The 13,714-nt window shown below is 46.2% G+C and overlaps 1 protein-coding gene across 1 annotated transcript in view; it reads right to left on the bottom strand.

Moving 5' to 3' along the window:
- Positions 1 to 3,651: 3,651 nt before the first annotated feature.
- Positions 3,652 to 13,714, bottom strand: part of LOC115332219 (venom metalloproteinase antarease-like TtrivMP_A) — a 49,877-nt gene continuing 39,814 nt past the window's right edge. The window contains exons 14-15 of the mRNA XM_040208883.1: positions 5,980 to 6,105; positions 3,652 to 3,684 (exon numbers count right to left, since the gene is read on the bottom strand). Coding sequence (XP_040064817.1) covers positions 3,652 to 3,684; positions 5,980 to 6,105 — 159 coding nt within the window. The remainder of the gene's footprint in view (positions 3,685 to 5,979; positions 6,106 to 13,714) is intronic.

The raw sequence follows: 13,714 nt of genomic DNA, 5'->3' as shown, positions 1-13,714 counted from the left end.
CTGCATTTAAAGAATTAAGCGCGACTTAATTCTTCGCACGATGTTCGCATATATATATTTTTTCAAGAAATAAAAAAAAATCTTTGAATACTTTGTTAGATTTGGGTTCTTTTTTTTCAATTCAGTTTTGGGAATCTTTGCATCTTTGTGGCATTTATGACTATATGGCTTAAGAAATGGCGCAGTTTTTCTTACATCCCACAGTTCTTCAATATAACAGTACCAAAACAGTCAAACGTTGTTGCTTGAACACAAAAAGAAATGAACTGTTGTACATATCTGATCATTGAAGTTTAGAATGTCCTACAAACAAATGTTATTTTTCACTTAATGTGAGGCGAAAATGCTTTGTTACTAGAGATACACTCTGAGAAAAAAGTGTATGGATAGTCCTCCCTTAGGGGAGGAACGGTCTTGTAACCTATGTTCCTTTAGAAGGGGAGAAACCTTCGTCCCTAAAGCAGGGGAGCAAATAGTTCCTCTGTCGCCTGCATCTCATTATGGCGGCCCTGAATCGCGCAAATCGAGCTCAATAAGGATTAACTAGTACGCTACGTCTCTCATACGGGACGAAAGGAGCAGCAAATAAAAGCGCAACACAGGCTTTCCGCGAACTGTGTTTATTTCCGAAGCCAGGTTTCCCCCGCAGGTACAGAACTTGCGGTTCGAAAGCAGTTACTGAATCGTCTCGTCGTCAGCACTGCGATGCTAAACGGAGACAACCGATACCCACTTACTTCGCGCACTTCACGTCTTACCTTTGCTGTTCCTCGAGTCACAATTTTTTCGCCAACCGCACATCACGGAGAAATGGCAACCCAAATTCCAACCCGCTAAACCAAAAGCCGCTCTAAAAGAACAAACTTGGAGCTGCTGTCTACCACGTAGCGTGAAAGAAGGTTAAATCGCTTGCCATCACACGGCAGGGCCAAGCAGAGAAAATGCAAGAAGCTAGGCTTGGTGGCGCTAGGTACCTCCCAATTGATGTTGTACAAAAGGGTTTGTATTTCCTCAGGCTATTTTTCCGCTTCAGAAACCTTTTCTATACACATTTACACACATTACGCATATTATAAACATCAAGTGAAGATACATTTAGGGCATACACTCACATGGCACATGCAAACGTCAATATAACGGCACACTAACCCGAACACTACACCCGAGCTCTGTGTTTCCGTCTTTTACACTGGTCGTTTTGAACGTACGGAACTTTTCGGTGACTCCGGAAGCAATAAAAAATATTCCCAGCATGTTGATGCTTTCCCAGCAATGTCATACCTCTGATAGTGTTTTGTATGGCTCAGGGGATGAATCTCTTAATAAAAAGTAAACGCTCGATCATGCCGTAATTATTTGAAAGCCGCTCCAATGCGGTTCGAAGCCATTCCCCGCACGCCACGTCGTAGCCTGTATTTCTATTGTAGTGTTTGTTTTCCTATTCGTGCTGTTCGCGCACGGCTTAAATTGCAATCTTGAATTAATCTCTGCAGAGCGGATATTCATTTAGCTGGAAGTGATATGTTTCACGGGCAGGGAAATCGCTTTTCGATGAACTTGAATGTAGTCAAAGCCGCGACTTGCGGCAGGTGTTAAGTGTACGGAGCTACGCCGTGGTGAGCTCGAAAACTTTCAGCGCTGATCCCAGCGCGCCACTTGGAGGGCAGTTTCTCCATGAACTGTAGTATATTTAAACAGCAAAACAAGGCTAGGATTTTTTTTTGCGATTTTGCCTAGTATATTTTTTTAATGCTGAAATTGCACACTGTAAATATTCGTACTTCCCTTCATAATTTCGTACTGTTCAGTCCTTTCCCGAGAGCACAATTGCTCTCGGGGAGGCAACAACCAACAGTCACATTGGCCACAGTACGATAGGAGCTTACTGTTCAGACCAGCGATCCAACATGACTATCCGCACGTCGACCGATTGCACCTAATCCCTCAAGTGGTCTTAAACGTTTTAATGTAATGCGGAATGTCAACCTGCGACACCCCGCCCCTCCGATCACGGCCCGACCAGCGGCATCAATGCCCAACAGTTTACGTCATCTCATCTTGCTGTTACACCACTGATACGCGAGACACGGTCACATCGGCGATAATTGCAGTCTTCTGTTCACAACGCACAACAATGTCATCACGATGTTGCTGCTATGTTGCTGACACGCAGAAATACAGAGCCACGTTGATTGCCGGTTGGCTCTCGGCATCGGAAAACAGAACCGAACTCAGCGCGGAAGGCACCAGGCAGCCGGCAGCAAAACCTCTGGGTCTTGGACGCAGTTCCTGCAATTTCCATAACGTCGAAAACGTCGATACAGTTCCGCGTGGGTTCCGCAATCTGAAGACGGCCATCTTACCCAGTGTACGTAGCACTGCTGGCACTGATCCGGAACTTCGCTTTTTCTAGCGGCTTCGTTAACTCGTTTGATAAAATTAGTGATAAAACATCAGTGCAACCGAAATGTTCTGCACGTTTGGACTAGAAGAGGGAATTACAGGCGGCCTTCGCTGCCGCTGGAGCTCAAACCACTCAACAGCATTTATTAAACAACGTGCGCGACATTGCTCGATTAATGAAATCGAAAGGATATGAATCGGGACGGCGAAACCTTTCGCCCGTCTGCCTGGAGAAGGAGAAAAACGTTTCGTTCCTCCCTTTTTCTCGTGTCCACTTGGGGGCGCGTCAGTACAAGGGAGGAAGACGCGCCGTTGCTACCTTTTTCCTCCATTTTTTTCTTAGAGTGTAGGCTCACATGGTCTGAGATATTAGTGAAAATTATTTCTCACAATGGATGAAGTGTTATTTTTTCAAAGCGTAGAAACTAAAGTATCGCTTATCATATCTAATTGTTTAGAAGTGGTGTTGATTCAATGATTAAAATTTGAACTATATTCAAAATGCTGTTCCGCGATGACAACGAGTTTAGTACGGGGTCGATGACCAAAGGTAGACAGTTAACATTGTTCATATCATCAAACCCTGTGATACAAATAAAGAAATACTTTTCTTTATACGATTACGTTTATATGTTTCCGATAATCTCACGAAAACAATCTAATTTACAAGATAAAATTGATACATAAAAAGTGCCAAATAACGTTTAAACAACTAGCATGCGGGTCAAAGTATTTAAAAAATAAAAAGCTTGTTCAAGGCAACCAAAATGATGTCCAGAGTAAAATGTTTCTGCACACATTTTTTTTACAACCAAGCAATATTCAAGAGATAAAAAAACTGTTCAATGTCGTTTTACTCTTTATTCCAGACTCCTCAATTTATTCCAGGTTAAAGTTGCATTTTGCTTTTATCCGTAAAACATCTTTTAAACCGCAAAAAGTTGCATCTTGCTGCACTCCACAATATTTGCCATGGGGTACCAAGCATGTCAATTTTTCCAGGTATTGATGTAACTCTATCTTGCATTAATTACGAAACGGGCGCTGCAGGATCATGTGTACGTAAAGAAATACATTTTCATACTCAATAAACCCTCCTTATTTAGCGAGGATAAGTAAAAACTTCTAGACAAATGAAATAACATAGAAACTATAATATTGCGATTTGACTATAGGTTAATAAAATAAAGTAGCACATGATATCCGAAATATGAAATGATTCGTATTTTTTAAACTTGGGCCAGGGAGTTACCAGAAGCGACATTCCCCGTGTCTGCACGTCTGCGTAAAGAAGGCATAATACGGAAGATAAGAAATTTGCGTCACATTAATTCAACATATATCTAAATTTTTTCGTTTAATCTCACCTTTTTTAATTCTCACTAAGATTTTTTTTGCATTTACATTTGTTATTAATTATACATTTTGCGAATCATTATTGAAATTTGTCCTTTCAATAGAGAAACAAATGAAAAGCTCAAAAGTAATTGACGTCGCGTAAAACGAGGCACATATTAAAATTATGAATTACGAAATGTTCAAATTATAGGCTAAGGGATATTAGGAGTAACACAGCTTGGAAGTTACAATGGCTGAACAAAAAAAATAAAATTTTGAATAAATGCCTTACAAGCTGCAACGCTCAATAAGCTTAGTACATTTTACAATGCTCAATGTTATTAAATTCATAAGAATGCAAATCTTCAAAAATGTTTCTAGAAAATATGTTTTTTTTATAGGTTAACTAGAGTTAACCTATAAACCCCGTCTATAAATTAAACATGAGTAGCTTCAACTTATCATCTGAAAATACTTGAGTTCTTAGCGACTACAGTACAGCACAAAATTTTTCGACTGCATAGTTTAGTACTGTATTGAGTAAACTTGTAAAGGATTTGGACCATCTGACTGTTTAAGCTACATATTTATCTGCTTACATGTTTGGTCTTGATCGAATATGCCACCCTCGCTACCTTGTAACGCTAAGTCTAAATCTTATAGATATTTCTCATGCGCAATAACGTGATCAAAACAAATGTCAGTGTAAAAGACTTGAAAGTACGGTGGAATACAAAGTATTTAAGGCCGGCATTTGCATTTCCTGAAAAAGCAGTATTGTCAATTTCAAGGGGGGGGGGGGGGGGGGGGGGGTGCAGCGATTTTAAGATTAAAAGAATTTTGCATCTCGTCATTTTTACGTTGTTTATCGTCTCCCGGAGGATAAGGAAAACATCTTCATTCAAAATGTCGCTATTCCGCTTGATAATCGCGAAGCGAAAGCCAAGCTTTTTGCTCCATCTGCAACCGCGAGTGGCAGCCGAAGAAACTACGGCGAGAAGATTACGTGACCTCGCTCGGCTCTAAGCTGCAGCATAACGCCTGCTAATGTCAGCAGGGAGTGGGAGAGGAAGCATCCTCAGAAGGAGCACACGGGAACCTGCACGGCACCCCGAATTACGTCACTAGAAGTTCGACCAGGTGTGACCCTGTACAGTGGCGTGACTAGGGTCAGCGGAACCCAGGGCGGTAGCTCGCCGTGACACCTCCCTGAGCGCTGCGCCCGGGGCGCTCCACTCCCCCCCCCCCCCCCCCCCCCCCCCCCCCCGCACCCCCCTTGTGACGCCACTGACTCCGAAGACTGGGAGTGAGTTGAGAGGTGCCAGAAATTACAATATTTATCTTTTTCTAGAGTGCAGCTCTCAGGCGCCCATTTCCGGCTTCGGTGGCGTCGGCATAAACGTAAGGGGGTCGGTGTAACGCGTCGGCGTGACGCGTCGCCGTCGGCGTAACCGTAACGCGTCGGCGTAACCGTAACGCGTCGGCGTCGCCGTCGGTGTAACTGTAAACGCGTCGGCGTAACCGCACGGTGCATTTCGGGACGTTTACCATTGTGCACCGCGCGGGAGGGAGGAGGGTGAGGGGGGAGGAGGAGAGGGAGGAGGATGAAAAAAGGGAGGAGGAGGAGAAGAGAGAGGGGAAAGAGAGAGTAGCAGGAGGGGAGGAGGAGGGAGGAGGAGAAGAGGGGTAGGAGGCGAGGAGCACGGGAGGAGCAGATGAGGCGGGACGAGGAGAGGGTAAGGCGGAGGAGGAGGTGGGGCATACCCTCCCCCCCCCCCTTTAACATACCTAAGGAAATAGCGGCTGCATTCGTTACTTCTCTCTAGGCTTAGACAACTAAGACAGGAAAAAATTTAGAAATAAAATATTAATGCAGAGAAAATTAAAGATGATTTTCGTTGGAACCATCTTTAACAAAAAAAAAAGAATTTAATGCACACCGATTGTTAATGGTTTCGTTGAAAGCCTACTGGCTCTTACTATTCTGTAAACAGCAACGCATAGTTCGTTTATAAATTTCGTGGTTTTATTTGCGAAAGCTTTCAATCGTTTGCCTGATGCATAGTTTCCTTTTTTTCAAATTTGCGTTCGTGCAGTTTTCACGCAATCAGAACTATCTTGTCATCCCCTTCTCCAACAATATTCACAGGTTGTTCATGTTTATCGCATCGTGAATAATAGAAAAAAAACTATATTTTGATCTCTAAAAAAACGTTAACACCATAACGCCCTACGTACCGCCCTTTCTCCGTAGCAAGTCAATCCTTCGGGTGCGAAATGAGGGTAGTATATGTAGTTTCCGTATGCATCAGTTCGAACTATGCATTGAATCCTGCATTGTAGAAGGTCCAAAGGGTCTTGCGGCTGTGCACAATGTAAGCAACCGGTAAAGCGAAGCCGATTCCGCATGGGGCGAAAAGTTACACATCTCTTATACCAGTGCTTATACAAGATTATTCTGCACACATCTAATTTGTGTCCTTTCAATTAAAAACTTATAAATAAAAAAAGAACTGCGTGCATTTACGCTTCAATTCGTTTTAAGGTAAAAGAAAACACGTAATCGCGATATGTAGATTAACATAATAATTCCTCAAACGTCCTCACGCTTCACTACACAATGCCCCTCAAATACTGTACTTAACAACGTGCAATTCTGTCAAAATAATTACTTGTATGATCCTTCGTACAAAAAATTAAAAAGGAAACATTTGTTTTTCCAAATTTTATGTTATAAACAAATAGCCTGATAATGATGAGTACGTCGTTTGCGCTCCATTCATGTTTCATGCAGCGATCTTGTGCCAGATTAGTTCACAAATGGGAGTTTATGGCCTTGAGCTTGAATTTTATATCCCTGATGTTTCGACCTGCATATTTTTCTTGACTGTGCCATAGATATACAGGCTGTTTCGGTTTAATTTGAACGGAGTTTTAGCAAATAGGTTTGAGTTAGACGAGTGCCGTCTTCACATTGTAGGTATAAGGCTCTGCAGACATAAGATGAGGAAATAATCCTAAAGGTAAGTTGACTAATTACCAAAACTCTGTTAATTAGCTTTCAGTATCAACACTTTTAGAGCTCTGTAAGTAAAGTACTGACGGCATTTACAACTCGAGGTCAGATCAACTCAAATATTCTACGAATATGTAATAGCTATGTAGAGGTTTATATTCATTTTCACCACTTTTGGCCAGATATAAAAATTCCGCGAAGAGAGAGCGCCACAGGCCCAGCCCGTAATGACGCTTGGAAAAGGGACACAGGCGTTTCAATCATGTCGAAGCAATCTCGGCAGCGTGTCCTTGGTGGGTGCATCGACGAAGCAAGTGACGACGGTACTGAAACGACTATGTCATTCGTTTAAGCGTTATTGTGGACAAGGCTCGCAGCGCTCTTGCGTGGAATATTTGAGACAAGAAAAGGAAACAAATAATCAGTCAAAAGATGGAGCGCAGGTAAACAAAAACAATAAAATGGCTAAACTTCCGAGCGGAGTATTGTAGAGGCTATGGCCGCTGCCACAATCTGCTGCGGGGCGAATAGCTCGTGTGTGGCTCTAATACTTTGCTCTACGCAGAATGGCCCCTCAAATTCACTTGCACGGGATCGACAACCCTTTCTGTTACCTTGGACGAAAAAAGCGTGCATTTGTTCCTCGAAGAAACGTCAAATCTGCTAAAGGTATCCTGCGCGCGTCTTCAAGACTACCCATTCAACAAGCCCGGTCCATATACCTTAGGACGACTTAAGGCATACAAATCCGCAAACGCGTCCAACTACTTCGTGAACTGCAAGGCATCGGCGGTGGGCACCTACCTCCCCCAGGCGCAGAAGATACGCGCCAAGCCTCTTCGCGGGGGTCGCCGAGCCGGCTCTTAGTTTTAGCAGAGAACCTTCCGAAAAGTTTTAAAGCAAAAGTCTTAGCTGTCCCATGGAATGAGCCGACGTCATCAGCTTTGAAGCCACGCCAAGCGACACCTTAAATCCTTTCTCCAAGTTAATCCAGCTCCTAGCTATGAAACCACGTGAAATCCCGAGCCAAACGGCACCTAGTTTCCCCGATCTCAGGAGCGGAGTAAAGCTGACGGATTTCGGCTTCGGTCCCATTGGCTGGCGCGCGTCGACAAGGCTGCCATTGGCCGCTGCGCGTCAGTTTCAACGACCGCCACCCCATGGCGTTGCGTGTCTGTCAGCGCGCCGCTAACACGAGGCGTCCAAGGTTAGAGAGGCGAGAAGAGGGCGCGCACTGCCGTCGACGCAAATACGCTGCAGGCGTATTTGCCTCGAGTGAGAGCGTGCAGAGCAGACGAGCGGCTCTGCATGCTCTCACATTCACAAGCCATAAGAAGTGCTTAGGTGTACCTCAAGCATTTTTTTATTACGCTTCCCTTAGCGCAACGCGACTCTATTTTCTATTTATTGGACTTGCTTGGTTTGGTATTCAGGGTTGTTTTTCCAAGAATTTACGAGCAGAATAATTAGTGTCAGATGCATTTTGTGTTCTTTGAACATTTGTAAGCATTTGACGACAGTCCGGAAAGTGTTCAGCAACTTTAATTACATTCCTAACCTGGGACACAGCTCTCATATCATTTGGGAAAGATACAGTCTGACAAAAGTGTGCGGCGCTTACGTGAATAATCACTTTGCTTTCGTACACTTCATCGGCAGCGATGCTTTGTTTAATCTGGTAAAGCGCCGTGGTGTAGCCACATTAATTTTAATTGAGCGAGTTCGTTCAGGACATACGTCAATATTCACTTCAAAGTGCAATAGACACCAACGGACACTGTTAGTTGGTAATGCCCGGATAAATATTTGGTGCGGGTGCGTCAAGTGCCATGCGCAGTCTGAAAGATCCTCGGGAGCCAGAGCACCAGACAGCATGAGGCGCGTGCAAGCTGCTTTCAACGAAAACCAGCGTATGGCAATAAGAGACATTGGAAGGGACCCGGCCATTCCCTGAATGACAGTTGTAAGCATTTTGCCGGAATATCTGGTCATGGAAACGTGTAGCGGCAAAATTCGCCCCTCAGCTTCTATCGCAAGTGAAGAAGGATCTTCGTGCTGAAGTGGAGCAGGCCTTGCTTGAAACCGCGAGTAACAACACAGAGTTCCCAAAGATTAATATACCAATAGATCAGTCATATATATACCCCTGACCCTGAAATAAAAGCTCAGTCTAGCTAAAGGAGCTCACCAGAGCCGTAATTTCTGAAGAAAGTACGAAAGGGTCGCAGCACGCGAAGGTAGTGTCGACCAGTGGCGTCGAAACAGGGGTAGCAGGGGGGGGGGGGGGGGGGCGAGCGCCCCCCTCCCACAAGAAAGTTAAGAAATATAATCGAAACAATACGGAGAGGGGCCACGAAGTCGCCACCGGCGCCCCACCCCTTTCCCCTCCCCATCCCCCGACCACCGTCGCGCCACCATTACCTGAATAGTTCCGACGCTTCCACTATTGACGTCCTTTCTTGGTCATAAATGCGTCGTCTATCACGAGTAGGCTACTTCAGGTGAAGCAATAAGCAAAGAGTACTAATGTGGGCTGACCATCGTGTTGGTTCAGTTAAAAAACACCAAAACAATGGGACACAGGTGGGGTGAGGAACGACGTACAGTTCCTTTCAACTAGCTGCAGTAAAATAAAGTAACAACAATCGTCTTCCGGAATCAGACCTCAGAGTAAAAAATAAAAGAGAGAGACATGGAAAGGGGGCAAGGAGAGGAAGGAGATTGTAACTTAAAATTTTAAAATATTGAATTAAAAAATAACTTAACGGTTGGAAATTTATCACTTACTTAATTTACGACCAAGCGGCTACGCCGATTCCGGAGAAAAAACGCCATCTCATATCGTGTAAAAATGAGTGACGAAGCAGAAACATTGCCGCGGCTTTGTTCATGGTGAATGATTCTAACATATCTTCCTAGCGTGCTATGGTGCCCTCCTATGATACTCGTTCTCTGAAAACATGGATGCAATCACTGCACGTGCGAGAACAGACGACGGTCAGGTGATACGAGTCGACTTGCACGTCATGCTCTCCTAGTCTCCCTTTCACCATGGATAACCCGTCGCTAGAGGCTTTGCAGTACTTAGAGCTGCGTCTTCATCATACTCCATCGGGTTTGTGCTGGGCATTTCAATTGAGGACAAGGAAACTGGTGCTTCCCTTCTGAATTCCTCACTCTGAATCAGTAAAACACGGCATCTTCCAATTCCTTTCCTCTTAATTCTTTTCAAAGTCATGTCCCCACCTTTAAGAAAAAAAGCTTGTGGAAGACGAGGCTCCAAGACGACGGCACGGAGGACACGTGACAGGCGGTCGGCCGAAGAGGCACGAGCCCGCCCGTGATAGAGCGTGCTGCGTGAGGCTGGAGCACTGATCTCTATGACAATTGCTGGATCGCGCTTCCCCGCTTGTTCGCTGCAGCGCAAGTGAAGCCACCGGACTTCACTCGCTTGGGATACGATTTGCCGTTTTTGCTAGCCTTTGCTGCGGTTTTCCAGCGTGCTGTAGACACGTTTTCTACTCGTTCGTCGTCATTCGCCGAAGAAGTTTTTTGAAGACTCTGTGTATTGTTGAGACTTGCCGTTGTGAACACGTGGAAAATTTTACGAAAGTGCAGTGTCGCAGGAAAAAGGCACAACGCGTCGAAAGGAAGGGCTGGCGGCGTCTTCAAAGCTTCCTTGGCACGCCGAAGTGCCGTGTCTCTGTGCCCTCGCACGCTTGGATACCGACCAAGAACCGACGCCGTGTGTATGTGTTTAGCGAGTGCAATGTGCGGGAAGCTGTTCGTGCCTCTGGATCAGCGTCTTTTTCCCTCGCGGTTTAGGAACGAGCTTAATCCAGCGTCCACTAGCGACGGAAGATGGGGGGAAGGTACGTCTTTTTTTCGTCCTTAGACGATTTACACAATACCGTGCACAACAGCTCCTCATCACTGATCAGTGCTGGCTTATTATCAACCTACTTAATTGCACTTGACGTTTGAGCGCGGCTCGCCTAATTGTAATTGGTCAACAGATTGCACACGACCATATCGGCCGCGCTTCAAAGATTTTCATTCTCGCCGTCTTGTACTTTTGCTTTCGAAAACCCCCCTGGCTCCACAGCGTTGCCCTATTCGTGCTCCCACGGAATCTATTAGAGTAGATTTGGGACATAGCCATGGTTAATATTGTACATAAGAACACGTACAGATCTCCCCCTTTTATTGATAGCAACTCACCGGAACAGCTGGACGATCCAGAACTCCGTGGCCGATATATATAAATGATCTAAAGACATCTACGCGCGACACACGTTCAGAACTTTGGCGCGGCGTCAATTCTTGACCGGTATCCAAGCGTGCGAAGGCACAAAGATGCATCACTCGGCGTGCCAAGGAAGCTTTGATCACGCCGCAACACCGGCGACACGTTTTCGACGAGTTGTACCTTTTGATACGGCTTCACGCACATTGCACTCGCTAAACACATTCACACGGCGTCGGTTCTTGGTCGGTATCCAAGCGCGCGAAGGCCCAGAGACACGGCACTTTGGCGTGCCAAGGAAGCTTTGAACACGCCGCCAGCCCTTCCTTTCGACGCGTTGTGCCTTTTTCCTGCGACACTGCACTTTCGTAAAATTTTCGACGTGTTCACGACGGCAAGTCTCAACAATACACAGAGTCTCAAAAACCTTCCTCGGCGAATGACGACGAACGAGTAGAAAACGTGTCTACAGCACGCTGGAAAACCGCAGCAAAAGGCTAGCAAAACGGGAAATCGTATCCCAGCGGGGTTGCGTCCGGTGGCTTCACTTGCGGGAGCGGCAAGCGCGATCCAGCAATTGTCATTGAGATCAGTGGGCTGGAGGCAGGCAGGAACGATGGTGCCGGTCCTGCCTAAAGTCACTGGATGCTGGGAAACTAGCGCCAAGCTCCCCGTATGGTAGCCATTTTGGTCCGTAAAATGAGCAATTTCTTCTTGAACCCTCCGTGCTTGGTAAGCGGATTTAAATTCTCTGGTGACGGGTATAGCTTTATGGAGACGTTTTGTATATCGATATTTTGCTATCCACGCACCGGCGAAACAAGCGTACATCTTCGTACCACCACCACATGCTGTGTCGGTGCTCGGAGGTGCTGAAAAATAATTTCACTCTCTTGAAATACGAAGGAAGAACAATATAATTGTAAGATATCCGTGCCGATGGGCATAATTGATAAGTTGATTTAGGGTACCTTCATGTGCGCTGCGCTTGGGCTGATGACATCTGGCCATTTTGTTTTGAACGCTTTTTTTTGTTTTTTGTTTTGAAAGCGTGAAAGAGCGCTCGTTTTGCTGACTATGCTAAAGAGACATTTTGTTTCCTGCGATTTCTTTGTGTTTTCCCTGTGAGCGCGTGCTGTCGGCATCGGATACTACAAAAGATGCCATCACCCAAAACAGAAGGACATTGAGGCACTCTAAGTTGATTGCATACACAGTGCCAAAGACGCTTCTATTGGCGGGGACCGCCTACAGTACGATGATGTTCCAAGGTGATCTTGGCGCGACTGGTTTAGAACGACCCCATGGAAGCTTCGAAGACTTGAACGGACCAGGACGGCAAATTTCATGGCAACGTAGACAAATTAGCCAATTGCCCTGCGAGGTTTCGGTCGTGTGAACATTAGTATCTGTTTGTGTCCGGTTAGCAGGTGGGGAAGGCGATGGCGCTATTTTTCCAGGATGCAGTGGGTTTAGTCCGGCCCATGGCAATCCCTGGAGCGGTCTACCAGCGAGATCCGGACAAGAACCGGCGGGAACGGCGAGCCATGGAGATATCGGTCTGGGCCATGACAATCCCTGAGTGGTTACTCAGCCTGGCTCGGAATATGATCGCCCGGAAAAGCTAGCCTACGCAGCGCTGGAGTGAGAAGGAAGTTCCACAGGCCTGAACACGCACCCCTACTGCGAGCACTAAAGAACGGGCGACAACGAGGATTGGAGGGCCCGGACTGGCGGTTCTTGAGGACGGGCAACCGGGAACTACAGTAAATCTATTCGCTGTCTTCTCGTTGTGTAGCGTCACTCCTTGGGAGACGAGCGAAGCACACACCGATCGGATGACGAATATTATAGAGCGAACCCACCTAACAATGGCGCGAAACGTGGGGTCTGGTTGGTGTACCTCTGCTTCTGGTAGTCCCCAGGGGGCCCCACGGACTCGTTGAGCGGGCTGTTCACAAATGCTAATCATGCCCGTTGAGATAAAGCTCCTCGGAAATTACGCGACTTCTCTCACAGCAGAGCTTAGCAAGTGCTTCCTCGAGCCAAGTACAGAAAGGACTCGAAGGACACGCGCTCTCTGGAGCACCCCAGAATAGTGGTTGGTGCAATCAGGAGAGTGACGAGCAGTGCTGGTAAGATGTAAGACTGTCGTCTTCGGAGCCGGAGGAGAGGCAGCGCCCCTTCGCTGGAAGGCAGGATAACAGCTGGAGGGAGGTGAAACAACCAGGACTCGTTTCGGATTGAGGACACTGCACGAGGGGACCAAGGATCGTGGCTTAGGGTGAAGTGGTGAGCACGAAAGAGCTTATCAAGGCCCGGGGAGGAGATCGGTTTTTGTTAGGGATGTATGAAAATTACGGGAATAGCAGTTGACACCGAGAACGCTGGCGGACGAGCGGGTCAGACGGAGTAAAAAAAATTGCGCAAATTGCAGTTTACACCGAGACAGCTGGCAGCGAGTTAATGAGCACTACGTTTTGTACCTGCTGGGCCAAGACGGCTTGTTGCTTCGAGTCATCCCAATTAACGATGAAGGGCAGAGTGACAACACTCTCTTCGGGGTGGTGGTTCCTAGAGAGCTACGTATGTAATTTACCGGATGCTTTTTCGGCTTCCCACTGGCTGTTCGGGACAGTGGCAGCAAGATTTTCCATAAGTTACGTCGCGTCAGAATATGGCGTGGAATGAAGCAGGAGACATTGCGGTGG

Source organism: Ixodes scapularis, unplaced genomic scaffold, assembly GCF_016920785.2.
Source record: "Ixodes scapularis isolate PalLabHiFi unplaced genomic scaffold, ASM1692078v2 PGA_scaffold11__112_contigs__length_91849675, whole genome shotgun sequence".
Classification (NCBI taxonomy): Eukaryota; Metazoa; Arthropoda; class Arachnida; order Ixodida; family Ixodidae; genus Ixodes; species Ixodes scapularis.
This window is presented reverse-complemented; position numbering and strand designations above follow the sequence as displayed.